Consider the following 14,119-nt stretch of genomic DNA (forward strand, 5'->3'; position numbering starts at 1 on the left):
AAGGTGTGGCGTGCAGTGAGGCTGGAGAAGTGGGTAGTGGCCCACAGCACAGGGCCTTGAGGGAGTTCGTTCAATGTTTGTTTTGAAAGCAATATAATAAAAAAAAAAAAAAAGCCACCAGCAGATTCCAAATTGTTTGCGGCAGTGGTGGGAGTGGCAGAAGCCAGTTGCGACCATAGACCATTGTCTAATTTCCATTCAGAAGAATCCATCTGGCCATTGCACAGAGAATGGATGGGAAGGATACCAGCAAGGTGGATGAGGACCAGGGTGCAGGTCATTGCAATGGTCCACAGGAGAGGCAACTATGAGGCAAACAGATTGCACCCAACCACAGCCAGTCCTGGAGTGCCTGCCATGCGCCAGCAAGGATTCCCACGTTCTTAGAGAGAAATTCCGAAAAGGGTGGACTGATAGGGAGAGGAGGAAGGACGAGTGACACGGAAACCAAGCATGAGAATCTTCCAAGGCATAAGGAATGGTCTGAAATTTCAGAATGTTGATAAGAAGTGAGAGATTGAGCAAAATGGGAATGGGAAATGCCTTTTGGAGGAGAAAGTTTTGGTGTAAGAAGGGAAGTGAAAAAGAAAATCGGGATGCCATGCTAAAATACTGTCATTTTAGAATCAACTGGCCCATGATGAATCTATGTCTCAAACGAAAGGAATAGTTTGTATCATTAAAAACACAATGATCTAAGAATTCCAGTGACTTACAGGGTTTCTAAAGGCATTAAAGCATTCCGTTTCAGCCCCGACAGATCAGAAGAATGAAGGGCTTCAAACAGATAGTACTTCTTTTTAACAACATGCCTGTATGTAAATTAAAATAGAGCTGTCCATGAGATTGAACTAGCTGCCCAGAGCACTGGGAAAAATTCCAGAGACCAGAGGGCATCTGCTCTTAGTCCGTGTGATTATCAGGCTGGCATCACACTGAAAAGTATGATGGGGGTATTGATAGTTACCCCTGGTTCAGATTAATTCATGACACTAATCACACAGAGGAATTTTATCTCCAAATCCCTGGCTCTCTTGCAAAATGAGGAAGATGCAATGGCCTATACATTTGGAATTAGAGAATCAGACATCAGTGATCACCCTTAATGAATCCAGTTAGATACAGGATAGAGGGAATGGGGTTCAGAAAAGCCCATCCACTGATCATTCACATCTTAACATGAATTAGTACATGACATTTCAGTGGAGATCTCTCAAAGAGAAACTAGAGTTTTAAGGAAGGATAAAGGAGAAAACATTTGGAAACATGGAAACGTGCCATTGCACAGTGCCTCTGAATCCCTGAGGCATTGGATGGAGAAATAAGAGAGAAGCAAAAAGGGGCACCTGGGTGGCTCAGTTGGTTAAGCATCAACTTCGGTTCAGGTCATGATTTCACGGCTTGTGAGTTTAAGACCCACATCCGGCTCTGTGATGATGGCTCAGAGCCTGGGGTCTGCTCCAAATTCTGTGTCTCCCTCCTTCTCTGCCCCTCCCCCGCTAGTGCTCTGTCTCTCTCTGTCAAAAATAAACAAACATTAAAAAAAGAGAGAGAGAGAGAGAGAGAGAGAAGCAAAAGAAGAAGCTTTACAAAGTATCCAAAAAAAGGGAAGTGGGGAAAACCCAGGCAGCTGAGACAAAGTGGAGGCTCAATGCATTTGGAAATAGATATGAAATGTACAATGAAAGAATGCTTCACCTACTTTGCCATTGTGCCGAAGGTTCATCCTAGCTCTACCCCAACCCTCTCAAAATGGTGCTTCATAACCTGGCAGGCATCGACAAATCCAACAGGATGTGTGATCCAGTGTTCAATATGGAATCAATACAAGTTTCAGGCTAAGGAAGAGAGTAAATGAAGACGAAATTCAACCAGCAACTCAGATGATTGAGTTTTTCTCTTATTAGCTAACACGTGCACTGATACTTTGATGCTTAGGAAAGATCAGCCCATGTATTTGAGTAGGATATAAGAACTAAACCGAGATAAAATAAAGTATAAAAGAGTATGATTATCAAAATAAATGACAGGGAACCAAGAGAAACTTGAACTCTGAGTCAAGGAGCAATGTTGAGACACTGGAGAAATGTCTATACACTGGGACATCGGTACCAGGGTTAGAACAAAGTAAGGGACCAATGAGGACACTGCAAGCAGTGTCAGCAGGGTTTGAAAGGCTAGGCAGCCTGAAAGGAGGCTTATCTGACACAGCTTCATAAAGCAATACACTTAATACTGAGTACAACTTGAGAGATAAATTTCCAAGTGAAATTTAAAAGATCAGTAAACCTCATGTGGGTCTGATGCATTTTCACGGCAAACTTTATATTCTGAAAACTAAGACAGGAAGGACTCCCTAAATGCACAAGAGCCAGTCGCTATTATTAAATACGGCAGGTGTAATGACACAGTGTGGTTTTTGTGGCTTCTCTAAATGCACGGGCATGCTGTATGGTGTGACAAATAGAAGATGATGTGACAGGATATTAACAGAGAAAAATGTTCCCGATGCAGAGGGAACGAGGAAACGGAGCTTTTTCAATCTGACAACTGACCCAAAACACCTCTCACAAAGTGCACACATCTTCTTACATTGAAAAAAAAGTAAAATGTGTGTTTCTTTGAGCTGTCATCACAGTCACCCTGTATGAATCATAAACAGCACACATTTAAGGGGTATGAGGACGAGGGGAACGGTGGCTCGGAAAAATGAACATGGTCTTGTATAATCAAAAGCACCCCCTACCAGAGATGATTCCTGCTTCTCTCCAAGAAATCTGTGCTACAAAACAAAAAGCCTGGGGCATAATAACGTTCAGTAAATGTTAACTAAATGGGGGGAAAAAAAGTGTAAGCTCTCATGAAATACTAGCCAAAATCAAACCATAAGCATGCTTTTGGAGGAATATTTCAGAAACTGGCTGGAAACTTCGTTGGTTAAACGAAGTCTGGTTGCTCAGTTCTATGATTTCTCGAAACCCATTGATGAGCTTATCCGTCTGTTTATCCACAGAATTTCTGTCCTTTCACAGAGCTAACTCATTAAATGACACTGTTTTGGTCACGTAATCGTCATGTACTAAGAAAATATTAACATTTGTGATATAAGGCATGTAAATTAACAGCGTCGCTCTAGTTTTTCCAAGGAACTTTTCTAAGGAAAAGCAGCACACTGGCTGATGTTTTATAAAACTCAATCAATCTACTGATACAACATTGCAACCTTTTCTTATAAATCCTGCACAAGGAAGGCAAAGCAGTAACTTTCAAGAAAATTTAATCTAATCAAACCGGAGTGGATAATTCCATTTTTAATAAAATTGCTACCATGTGACAGATCTCTGTAACAAAGTAATCAGGTACAAAAATACCTGTTTTACAAGTCATCTGAAAGGTATCTCATTGGCATGAGTCTTCAAAAAAACGTGTGCATTTACATAATAGCACTGTTCTCTGCCACTGAGTTTTCAGCAAACATGTGACTGATAACGTTCAGTCATTGTGGCTGCAAACTCACAGCCATGAAACCCAGGGACGTTTAAAGAAATCAAAGGGTATTACAGGATCCAGAAGAAACCGAAAACAAAATAATAGTAAATGACACCATGAGTGTTTGTGGGGGTAAAAAGGACAGTCAAGTGAAAATCAAGCCCTGTTCCTTTGCGTACCTATTAGTTTTCCATACTTGATTACACAAATGAATACAGTCCTTTTAAGTAAGAAGACAATTCATGAAAGCTAATGTGGTAATTACCACGCAAGTTCCTAGGGAATCCAAGACTAATTATTGAAGCTCAGAGATCTTCTGCTGGGAACAAACCTGCTTACCAGAAGTTCCCAGAGCTTTGCAAAGGAGTTTTCGAGGGTCACCTAGAGGAACTGGAGAAAGAAATGTAGGGAGCACTTCATATCATGTTTAATTTAAATTTGAGGACCTTGGTATGATTCTCAAATAATCTGAGTATCCTGCTGAAGCAGATGATTATCCATCCACCAGTTTCTAAAAATATGAGGGAGAGAATGCAAAGAGTAATAATTCCTCAAACTGAAACCCAGGTTCGATTTTCTGCAAATCTATTATATGTGTTATCAGCTCCTGCTTTGGGGCGGGGGGTGGGGGAACTGCAGTGGGTAATAGGAGACTCCATTGATTTTAAGAGCAGAAAGCAGGGGCGCCTGGGTGGCTCAGCCAGTTAAGCGTCCGACTTCAGCTCAGGTCAGGTCTCGTGGCTTTTGAGTTCGAGGCAGGCAAAAGGCTCTGTGCTGACAGCCCCGAGCCTGGATCCTGCTTCAGATTCTGTGTCTCCCTCTCTCTCTCTGCTCCTCCCCTGCTCATGCTCTGTCTCTGTCTCTCAAAAATAAATAAATGTGCTGGAAGTTCTAGCATCAGCAATCAGACAACAAAAGGAAATCAAAGGCATCAAAATTGGCAAAGATGAAGTCAAGCTTTTACTTTTGGCAGGTGATACGATACTATACACGAAAAACCCAATAGACTCCACCAAAAGTCTGCTAGAACTGATACATGAATTCAGCAAAGTTGCAGGATACAAAATCAATGTACAGAAATCAGTTGCATTCTTATACACTGATAATGAAGCAACAGAAAGACAAATAAAGAAACTGATCCCATTCACAATTGCACCAAGAATCATAAAATACCTAGGGACAAATCTAACCAAAGATGTAAAAGATCTTTATGCTGAAAACTATAGAAAGTTTATCAAGGAAATTGAAGAAGACACAAAGAAATGGGAAAACATTCCGTGTTCATGAATTGGAAGAATACTTAAAATGTCAATACTACCCAAAGCAGTCTACACATGCAATGCAATCCCAATCAAAATTGCACCAGCATTCTTCTCAAAGCTAGAACAAGCAATCCTAAAATTTGTATGGAACCACAAAAGACCCCGAATAGCCAAAGTAATATTGAAAAATAAACCAAAGCAGGAGGCATCACAGTCCCAGACTTTAGCCTCTACTACAAAGCTGTAATCATCAAGACAGCATGGTATGGGCACAAAAACAGACACATAGACCAATGGAATAGAATAGAGACTCCAGAACTAGACCCACAAAAGTATGGCCAACTAATCTTTGACAAAGCAGGAAAGAACATCCAATGGAAAAAGGACAGTCTCTTTAACAAATGGTGCTGGGAAAACTGGACAGCAACATGCAGAAGGATGAAACTAGACCACTTTCTTACACCATTCATAAAAATAAACTCAAAATGGATGAAGGACCTGAATGTGAGACAGGAAACCATCAAAACCCTACAGGAGAAAGCAGGAAGAAACCTCTCTGACCTCAGCCACAGCAATTTCTTACTTGATACATCTCCAAAGGCAAGGGAATTAAAAGCAAAAATGAACTATTGAGACCTCATGAAAATAAAAAGCTTCTGCACCGCAAAGGAAGCAATCAACAAAACTAAAAGGCGACCGACGGAATGGGAAAAGATATTTGCAAATGATATATTGGACAAAGGGCTAGTATCCAAAATCTATAAAGAACACACCAAACTCCACACCCGAAAAAAAAATAATCCAGGGAAGAAATGGGCAGAAGACATGAATAGACACTTCTCTAAAGAAGACATCCAGATGGCCAACAGACACATGAAAAGATGCTCAATGTCACTCCTCATCAGGGAAATACAAATCAAAACCACACTGAGATACCACCTCATGCCGGTCAGATTGGCTAAAATGAACAAATCAGAAGACTATAGATGCTGGCAAGGATGTGGAGAAACGGGAACCCTCTTGCGCTGTTGGTGGGAATGCAAACTGGTGCAGCCACTCTGGAAAACAGTGTGGGGGTTCCTCAGAAAATTAAAAATAGATCTACCCTATGACCCAGCAATAGCGCTGCTAGGAATTTACCCAAGGGATAAAGGAGTGCTGATGCATAGGGGCGCTTGTACCCCAATGTTTATAGCAGCACTTTCAACAATAGCCAAATTATGGAAAGAGCCTAAATGTCCATCAACTGATGAATGGATAAAGAAATTGTGGTTTATATACACAATGGAATACTACTTGGCAATGAGAAGGAATGAAATGTGGCCTTTTGTAGCCACGTGGATGGAACTGGAGAGTGTTATGCTAAGTGAAATAAGTCAGGAAGAGAAAGACAGATACCGTATGTTTTCACTCTTATGTGGATCCTGAGAAACTTAACAGAAGATCATGGGGGAAGTGAAGGAAAAAAAAAATTAGAGAGGGAGGGAGGCAAACCATAAGAGACTCTTAAAAACTGAGAATAAACTGAGAGTTGATGGGGGGTGGGAGGGGGCAAAGTGGGTGATGGGCACTGAGGACGGCACCTGTTGGGATGAGCGCTGGGTGTTGTATGAAAACCAATTTGACAATAAATTTCATATTAAAAAAATAATAAGTAAATAAATAAATGTTAAAACAATTTAAAAAATTTAAAAGCAGAAGGCAGACAGCTCAACATTCTTAACTTTGTGCAGCTCTATGTAAATTAAATGAGATGGCAAGAGAAAAACAGAAGGTAGGACACCTTCGACTCTTGCTTATTAAATCCCTCTTTAGGGTCAACTGGGATCTCACAGAAACGCCACTCATACCTGAAATGGAGGATGTCCAGAGGACAGGGAGGGATAAATTTGCAGTAGGGCCGTGGGGGGACTTATGGTAATCACACTTACAGGGAAGACGAAACAAGCAATAAAACCCCCAAGTCTGAAATGAGTCTGAAAAGAGTCTCTTGTACGCAGCACATAGGTGGGTCTTTTTCTGTCTGTTCCGTCACCCTATGCCTCTTGATTGGGGCATTTACATTCAAGGTAATTATTGAAACACAAAGTATGTGTTTATTGCCATTCTGTTACTTGTTTTATGGTTAGCTTTCTTTAGTGATAGACTTGTACTCCTTTCTCTTTATTTTTTGCATATTTGTTACTCATTTTTGATTTGGGCTTACCATTTGGCTCGTGTGTAACATGTTCTGTACATAGCAGTCTGGATTAAGGTGACGGTCACTTATGTTTGAACCCACCCTTTACTCCTCTCTCCTCACATTTTAAGTATTGGGTGTTCATATTTAGATCCTTTTATCATCCCTTGACTGATTTTTATGGATACAGTTGTTCTTACTGTTTTCATGCCTCCTACTTCCCTCTTTCCTTCCCACTCAAAGAGTCCCCTTTAATATTTCTTGTAGGGCTCGTTAATGGTCATGAATTCCTTTAACTTTTATTTGTCTAGGAAACTCTTTATCTCTCCTTCTGTTCTGAATGACAGCACTGCTGGATGGAATATTCTTGGCTGCAGATTTTTTCCTGTCGGCACTTTGAATACATTCTGCCACTCCCTACCAGAGAGGGCCACGTTTCTTACACGAGCCAGCTTTACACTACGCTGACCTTTCTTCTTCAGAAGAGTCCAATTTCGCTTAACATTTACACGAAAGAGATGTCTTCTGCATCTGGCTGTCTCAGCATCTGCTCAAACACAGCCTGCTCACTATGGCGTTGTCTTCTCAAAAGCAATCTCCCTCTGAAATCTTTCTGCTTTGCACTAGCGTGGCTATTATCCCAATCAAACGGTCTCAACATTTCACATTTGTCTTCAATTCTCTTTTGCTTCCTTGATTTGAAACCCAGGAATCAATAAGCAAGCAAGTCCTGCCAATTTTTCTGTCATGTCTACTGCACCCATTTACTGGGTTCCCTCTTTGCGATGGGCACTGGGGACACAAAAGCTAAATAAGGCACACCATGCTGCCAAAGAGACCACTGTCGAGCGTCCCTTCCTTGATAGTTTTATAACCACCACTGATGTTCTAGATGTGCATCATCCTACAGCCAGCCCCTGGCAATGGTATGGCTTTCTTCCTTCAGTCTATTCACTCGCTGCTGAGACTCCAATTCACATGACATTTTTCTGAGCAGATACTTTCCTTAAAATAATTAATTCAGCATGTGATACCCTTGCTAAGGATACCTCCACGGGGTTCTGGGGTGTCTACAGGAAGTGTGTGGGCTCTACTCAGATCATCAGAGCTGTGTGTGTTTACCTGCAGGTTTCCCTTTATCCCAAGTACCCTTTAGTTTTGATTTCTTTTAACATGTATTTATTTTTGAAGGTGGGGAGGGGCAGAGGGGGGGTGGGGACAGAGGATCCGAAGCACTGACAGCAGCAAGCTCACTGCGGGGCTTGAACTCACAAACTGTGAGACCATGACCTGAGCTGAAGTCGGATGTTTAACCCACTGAGCCACCCAGGCGTCCCTCCCAAGTACCCCTTTAGTACAATTCTCTGCTCCAGTGAAGCTGGTCCTGAAACTGACTGATGTTTACTCCTGGTTACTCAGGACCCCTCCCCTTTCTATTCGTCTAAGTCTAAGCCTCTTAGTCACGGCTCAAGTCCCGTCTCTTTCTGCAAATGTTTCAAGAAATTATATCCACACCGACTGTGCATGGATATATTACGGAATTTGTATAAATCACTCAGTTAGATGCTGATCGTTAAGTATTCCTAGTTTTATTTTTTATCTTTCCGAACTGACCACAATTTCTTGTGTTTTTCTTGTGTACTTTCATGTGTCCATTCATCTGAAATGTGTTTATTGAGGTCCTACTTTGTGCCCTGCACTGAACCAGGCTGAGGGGGTCTACTGAGCTTTAAATAGCAAACCCCAAACAGATATTGGTTGATTAGCAAAATGCATCCCTCCTGCTATTAGGTGGCATATTTATTTAAGGAAAATAACACTTAGGCGTGCCTGGGTGGCTCAGTCAGTTAAGCGTCAACTCTTCATTTTGGCTCAGGTCATGATCTCACGGTTTGTGAGTTTGAGCCCTACGTCGGGCTCCGTGCTGGCAGTGCGGAGCCTGTTTGAGATTCTCTATTTTTTTCTCTTTGCCCCTCCCTGGCTTGTTCTCTCTCTCTCTCTCTCTTCCTTTCCCAAAAATAAAATAAACCTTAAAAAAAAGAAAAAGAAAAGGAAAATAACTCTTAAAAACCATCTTATTTTTAGACCACGTGGCCAGAGAAGTCCCATGATTTCCCAACAGCCCCTTCGTGTCAACAGTTGGGAGTTTCAACAATCAGTCTGGAGGTGAATTTAGAATATATTCATTTGCTCATATTCATCATAATTGAATGCACCTTTTAGAATCCCTTTTAAAATTACGCTATCACCTTTCTAAGGGTCACATTTCACTTTTTTTCAATTTGGTGTAAAATGCTCACATATAGCAAATGGGCAATCGTCCATCGTTAATAAAAGGAGGTGTTTCTACACTACCAGTTTTACAAATAAGCCCGAAACTCCCCAGATTTGGCCAGCTGTATTAGCAAAACTTTCGGAAAGTGGGCAGCTTATTATTACTTAATTGCACAGACTTCTGTTGAGGATGTGCATAATTTAGTTTATAAATATGCCCATAAAAAGAACATTACAATATGATAAATATTCAAGCAGATGAATAAATGTCACTGTGACTCTTCTCTCCCATGACAACAAACAGTAAGTGTTATAGTCCCAGCTGTTTACGTAAATTGGTCCTGGAGGGATAGACAGGCCGTGGGGAGTCATGCTCGTCAAGCACGTGATGTGCTTTTTATACTAAGATGGTACTAAGGGGGAAATGGTCATTCTGTCTGCATTTCCTCTATTTCCACAGCTTCTATTGGCATCATTTGCAGCAGCGACTCTCAAGCGGCTTTGGATTGGAAGACTCTTGATTTTTATCATAAAAAAAAAAAAGAAAAAGAAAGAAAAAAGGAAAAAAAAGAAAAAAAAACCTTTGAAGAGAATTACTTTTTTAACTGGGCTAGATGTGTGAAAATTTGCACAGGTTATTTAAGGCCCAGAATGAGGCTACCTTCTTCTAGAGAGGACTTGCTTTGGTTTCTATCAGACATCTGGGCTTAGGGTAGATCCAAATCCAATCGAGGGCGGAAATGATTCAAATCTGGGCTTCGCTCCTTTAGAGGACTGGTCTTTTCTACGGATTGTCGGAAGCTCGGCCCAGCTTCTCTGCCGGTCAGCCATGCTCTCGCTTTTGCATTCAGCAAGTTTCTTGTGAGGAAAAGTGGCCTCAAACGCAGGGCTCACTTCCCTTGGCTTCCTTCTTCTTCTGGATTTTAGTTCTGACAATTCTCCCTGCCTTGGTAGCTCACTAGTGCCCTCAAACAGCGCTCTTTGTTTAGTATACTTTGTTTTCCTTGCATTATCTGTGGGAGGTTCAAGCGAAGGCAACGTCACAGCTGGAAGGAGAAGTTCCTCTCCCCACTGCTTTGTGACCGGTGTCACTTCTCATCAGTCTCTCCAGCTGACCATTTTGGACTAATCTTTAATACCTCAATACCTCAATATCTCCCTCTTCCTTTTTTGTCTCTTCTGCACAGGTAGAAAAGTCTCTCTAAACCAGACTCTTCTGCCACTCATTGACCCTGTGATCATTTAAGTTACAACTGTCCAGGTTAACTTTCTATCTGGTCTCCTGGTCACGGGAATCTCTCAAGTCTAGTCTTGAGTAGGACTGTGTCCTAGTCCGTTTCAGCTGCCATAGCAGACCAGTATCCGCTGGATGTGTGATAAACAACAGAAGTGTATTTTCAGAGTTCTGCAGGCTGGGAAATCCAAGCTCAAGGTGCCAGCAGATTGAGAGCCCACTTTCTGGTTCTTAGATGGCCATCTTCTTGCCGTGTCCACACATAGTGGAAGGGGCATAAGGGCAGGCTGAGACCTCTTATAAGGTCCTTAGTCCCATTCATGAGGGCTCAACCCTCAGAACCTAATCATATCCCAAAGGCTCTACTTCCAAATACCATCATGTGGGGAATTAGGCTTTCAATTTATGACTTTTGAGGGGACACGTTCATTCTATATCAGACTATGTAGCATAAAATATCCTGGAAACTAAATACAGGAGAATCCCTTTATCTAGCCCCTCGCCCTGAAATGTCAGTTAGGAAAGATGCTTAATGGTATCCTACAGGAAGTCAATGACATCCAGGAGTCTACCCAACAGAGGGAAAATATTCACTCACTCTGAGCTCTAACACAATCAGGAAGTTACTCTTTCATGCAGTGGAGCTGGCCACAACCCCTCTCAGACTGGCAGCAGAATAAAAGGCAGTTGGTCCAATGACCTGGGCATAAAGTGACTGAAGGTGGGACAGGCTGAACCACAGGGCTGTGTAAGTAGACAGAGCTGCCTTCCCATAGAAAGCAAGCCAAGGAGCAGAAACTTCTTAAGAGAATCTCCGGGGAGGGGCACCTGGGTGGCTTAGTCAGTTAAGTGTCTGACTTGGGCTCAGGTCATGATCTCATGGTTCGTGGATTTGAGCCCCGCATTGGGCTCTGTGCTGACAGCTCGGAGCCTGGAGCCTGCTTCAGATTCTGTGTCTCCCTCTCTCTCTGCCTGCCCTTCTCCTGCTCACACACACACACACACTCCCTCTCTCAAAAATAAATCAAAAAAAAAAAAAAAACAAAAAACCCAACTTTTAAATAAAAGAGAATCTCCAGGGAAAATAATCTATCTCTTTAAGAAGGTCTTCAAAACACTCAAGGCTTCAAGTCTGAAAACATGAACCAGTGAAGATACAAACATATTTCTGGATTGTAACATGACAAAATAACTTGGCACCAAAGAAAACCTGTGTTGCATGCACAGCGAACAATCAGAATGCGGGCAAAGAAGGACCAGGAGGACAAAGGAGGACCAGGCCAGCCCAGAGACAACTGGCCGGGGTGGGCCGGACAACTGGGAGTAAAGGGTCCCACGTAAGGATCATGCGCCCCCGGCAGCACAGTGGTTTGATAAATAAACACATTTATTTCTGTGTTAAGTGGCTCCAAGTTATCCAAGGGCAGGAAAGCCCTATAATCACCCACTGATAACCTGGTCTTGTCAGTTTGAGTTCCTCTCTCGGTTATTAGCTGGAGCAACTCACACTCCTGAATGTTGCTCGTGTTAAAAAGCTAACAAGGATGGGGCGCCTGGGTGGCTCAGTCAGTTGGGTGTCTGACTTCGGCTCAGGTCATAATCTCACAGTTCATGAGTTCAAACCCCGCTTCAGGCTCTATGCTGACAGCTCGGAGCGTGGAGCCTGCCTCGGATTCTGTGTGTGTCTCTCTCTCTGACCCACCCCTGCTTGCTCTCTGTCTCTCAAAACTGAATAAATATTAAATTAAAAGAAAAAAAGCTAACAAGGAAACTGGAGGGGAAAACACAGAAAGGAGTGCAGTTTTTGTTCTGAAGCAATGGCACCTTGGAAGACATTTTCCCTCTACGTTTTCTTTTTTTTTTTTTTTTAACGTTTATTTATTTTTGAGACAGGGAGAGATACAGCATGAACGGGGGAGAGTCAGAGAGAGAGGGAGACACAGAATCTGAAACAGGCTCCAGCCTCTGAGCTGTCAGCACCGAGCCCAACGCGGGGCTTGAACTCACAGACCGTGAGATCATGACCTGAGCCGGAGTCGGATGCTTAACCGACTGAGCCACCCAGGCTCCCCCCGACCTACGTTTTCCAAACATTCACTAATGCTATCCTGTTATATATGTGGTTATATGAATCAGATACACAAAATAAATAAATACCAACGCAAATGCTCTAAAAAAGAAGCCATGTCTTCTAAAATATCATAAAGAGTCCAACAAAATTTTCTTTCTGAATTCAGGATTTTTGTAATTAATTAATTCCAATAAAAGAATTAAAATTTCTAAATAGGGAGACGGGGGCAGAGTGCCAACGTGCCTCGGGGCGGGGTGGGGGGGTCTTAGAATTAAATCAATCTGGTGGTCAGCTGACCCTTTCTACTCTTCTTTCTAACAACACGTTATTTCCCTCACAAAGCAAATATACAAGACATTTTTTAACCTCATAATATTGATGAAGAAACGTCTTACCTAAAATTCTCGTATTCTTCTTCTTGTCGTCTCCACGGGCAGCTCTGTATATTTCTGATAATCGGAAGATAGTCACTCTCTAAACACCTAAAAGTCAAATTGGTGAAATTAGAAAACGGAGATCTCACATATTGCTAAACAAATGTATTAAGTGTCCCAAAGGACATTATTACAATCTACTCACTTTAACTCTCTAAATATTTTCTGAAATAAGGTAATGTAGAAATAACTAAATATCATACCCATTTCCAAAAGCCTAGGAAATTGGAAATTTGGAAAGAATTATTATGTTGATGTAGGAATGTGTAATTTGCATGTAAGTCTAGAATTACAAATAAACCATGACTGCACCCCAACGCACACTCATATTTTATAGCCATTTCATTTTGCTGTAACTCACTGACCAGTATATCTTATAGATGTTTCCCATAAATACATGGTTTATCCTTTTTTTATACTCTAAGTTGACCGATATACCTTGGGATATATAGACAAAATTTCCTTAAAATAATTATCTTAAATTTTAACTGTGAATAGTAAAAAAACAGATGAAACTAAGTTAAGAGAGATGTATATTAGCATAAAATATCTATAGGCTCAGCGGTATAGTTTTGCAGGATTCCAGTCCCCAGTAAATCTCCCTCTATCCAAAATTCCATTATTAAGTATTAATTCCTTTAATCCTAGAATAGCCTATTTAGTCTTTAAGGGTTATCATTTAAAATGCAAGTATCCCTTTGAGTGAAAAAAAAACCCCTTAAAGTTCTTTCAATGAATATCTTAGTCATTATTTCCCTGCTACTTGAGATCAAGGCTCTGCAGTAAGGAGATAGAGTGTGTGTGATAGGTGGGTGGAGAATGGACAGGGCTGTGGAAAATCCTGTCAGAAATCACTCCCCCATCCCCATCCAGCAAAATGCAGACCCCCTAAGGCTTAGCTCTGAAAGAGGTATTTGTTACAGGTGGAGAAGGTCATCAACCTTCTGACAACTCCTCTCCCCTTGAACGTGGCCTATCTTATGGGTATCTCTCTCTTCAAAATAAATCAAAAATAGGGGCACCTGGGTGGCTCAGTCAGTTGAGCGTCCGGCTTCGGCTCAGGTCATGATCTCGCAGTCTGTGAGTTCAAGCCCCGCGATGGACTCTGTGCTGACAGCTCAGAGCCTGGAGCCTGCTTAGGATTCTGTGTCCCCCTCTCTCTCTGCCCCTCCCCCA

The 14,119-nt window shown here is 41.9% G+C and overlaps 1 protein-coding gene across 1 annotated transcript in view; it reads right to left on the minus strand.

Annotated features, from left to right (window-relative positions):
• Positions 1 to 14,119, minus strand: part of ST8SIA6 (ST8 alpha-N-acetyl-neuraminide alpha-2,8-sialyltransferase 6) — a 150,001-nt gene that overhangs the window by 31,260 nt on the left and 104,622 nt on the right. The window contains exon 4 of the mRNA XM_045463406.1: positions 12,905 to 12,991. Within this exon, the coding sequence (XP_045319362.1) occupies positions 12,905 to 12,991 (87 nt within the window). The remainder of the gene's footprint in view (positions 1 to 12,904; positions 12,992 to 14,119) is intronic.

The sequence above is a fragment of the Leopardus geoffroyi genome, chromosome B4, assembly GCF_018350155.1.
Source record: "Leopardus geoffroyi isolate Oge1 chromosome B4, O.geoffroyi_Oge1_pat1.0, whole genome shotgun sequence".
NCBI lineage: Eukaryota > Metazoa > Chordata > Mammalia > Carnivora > Felidae > Leopardus > Leopardus geoffroyi.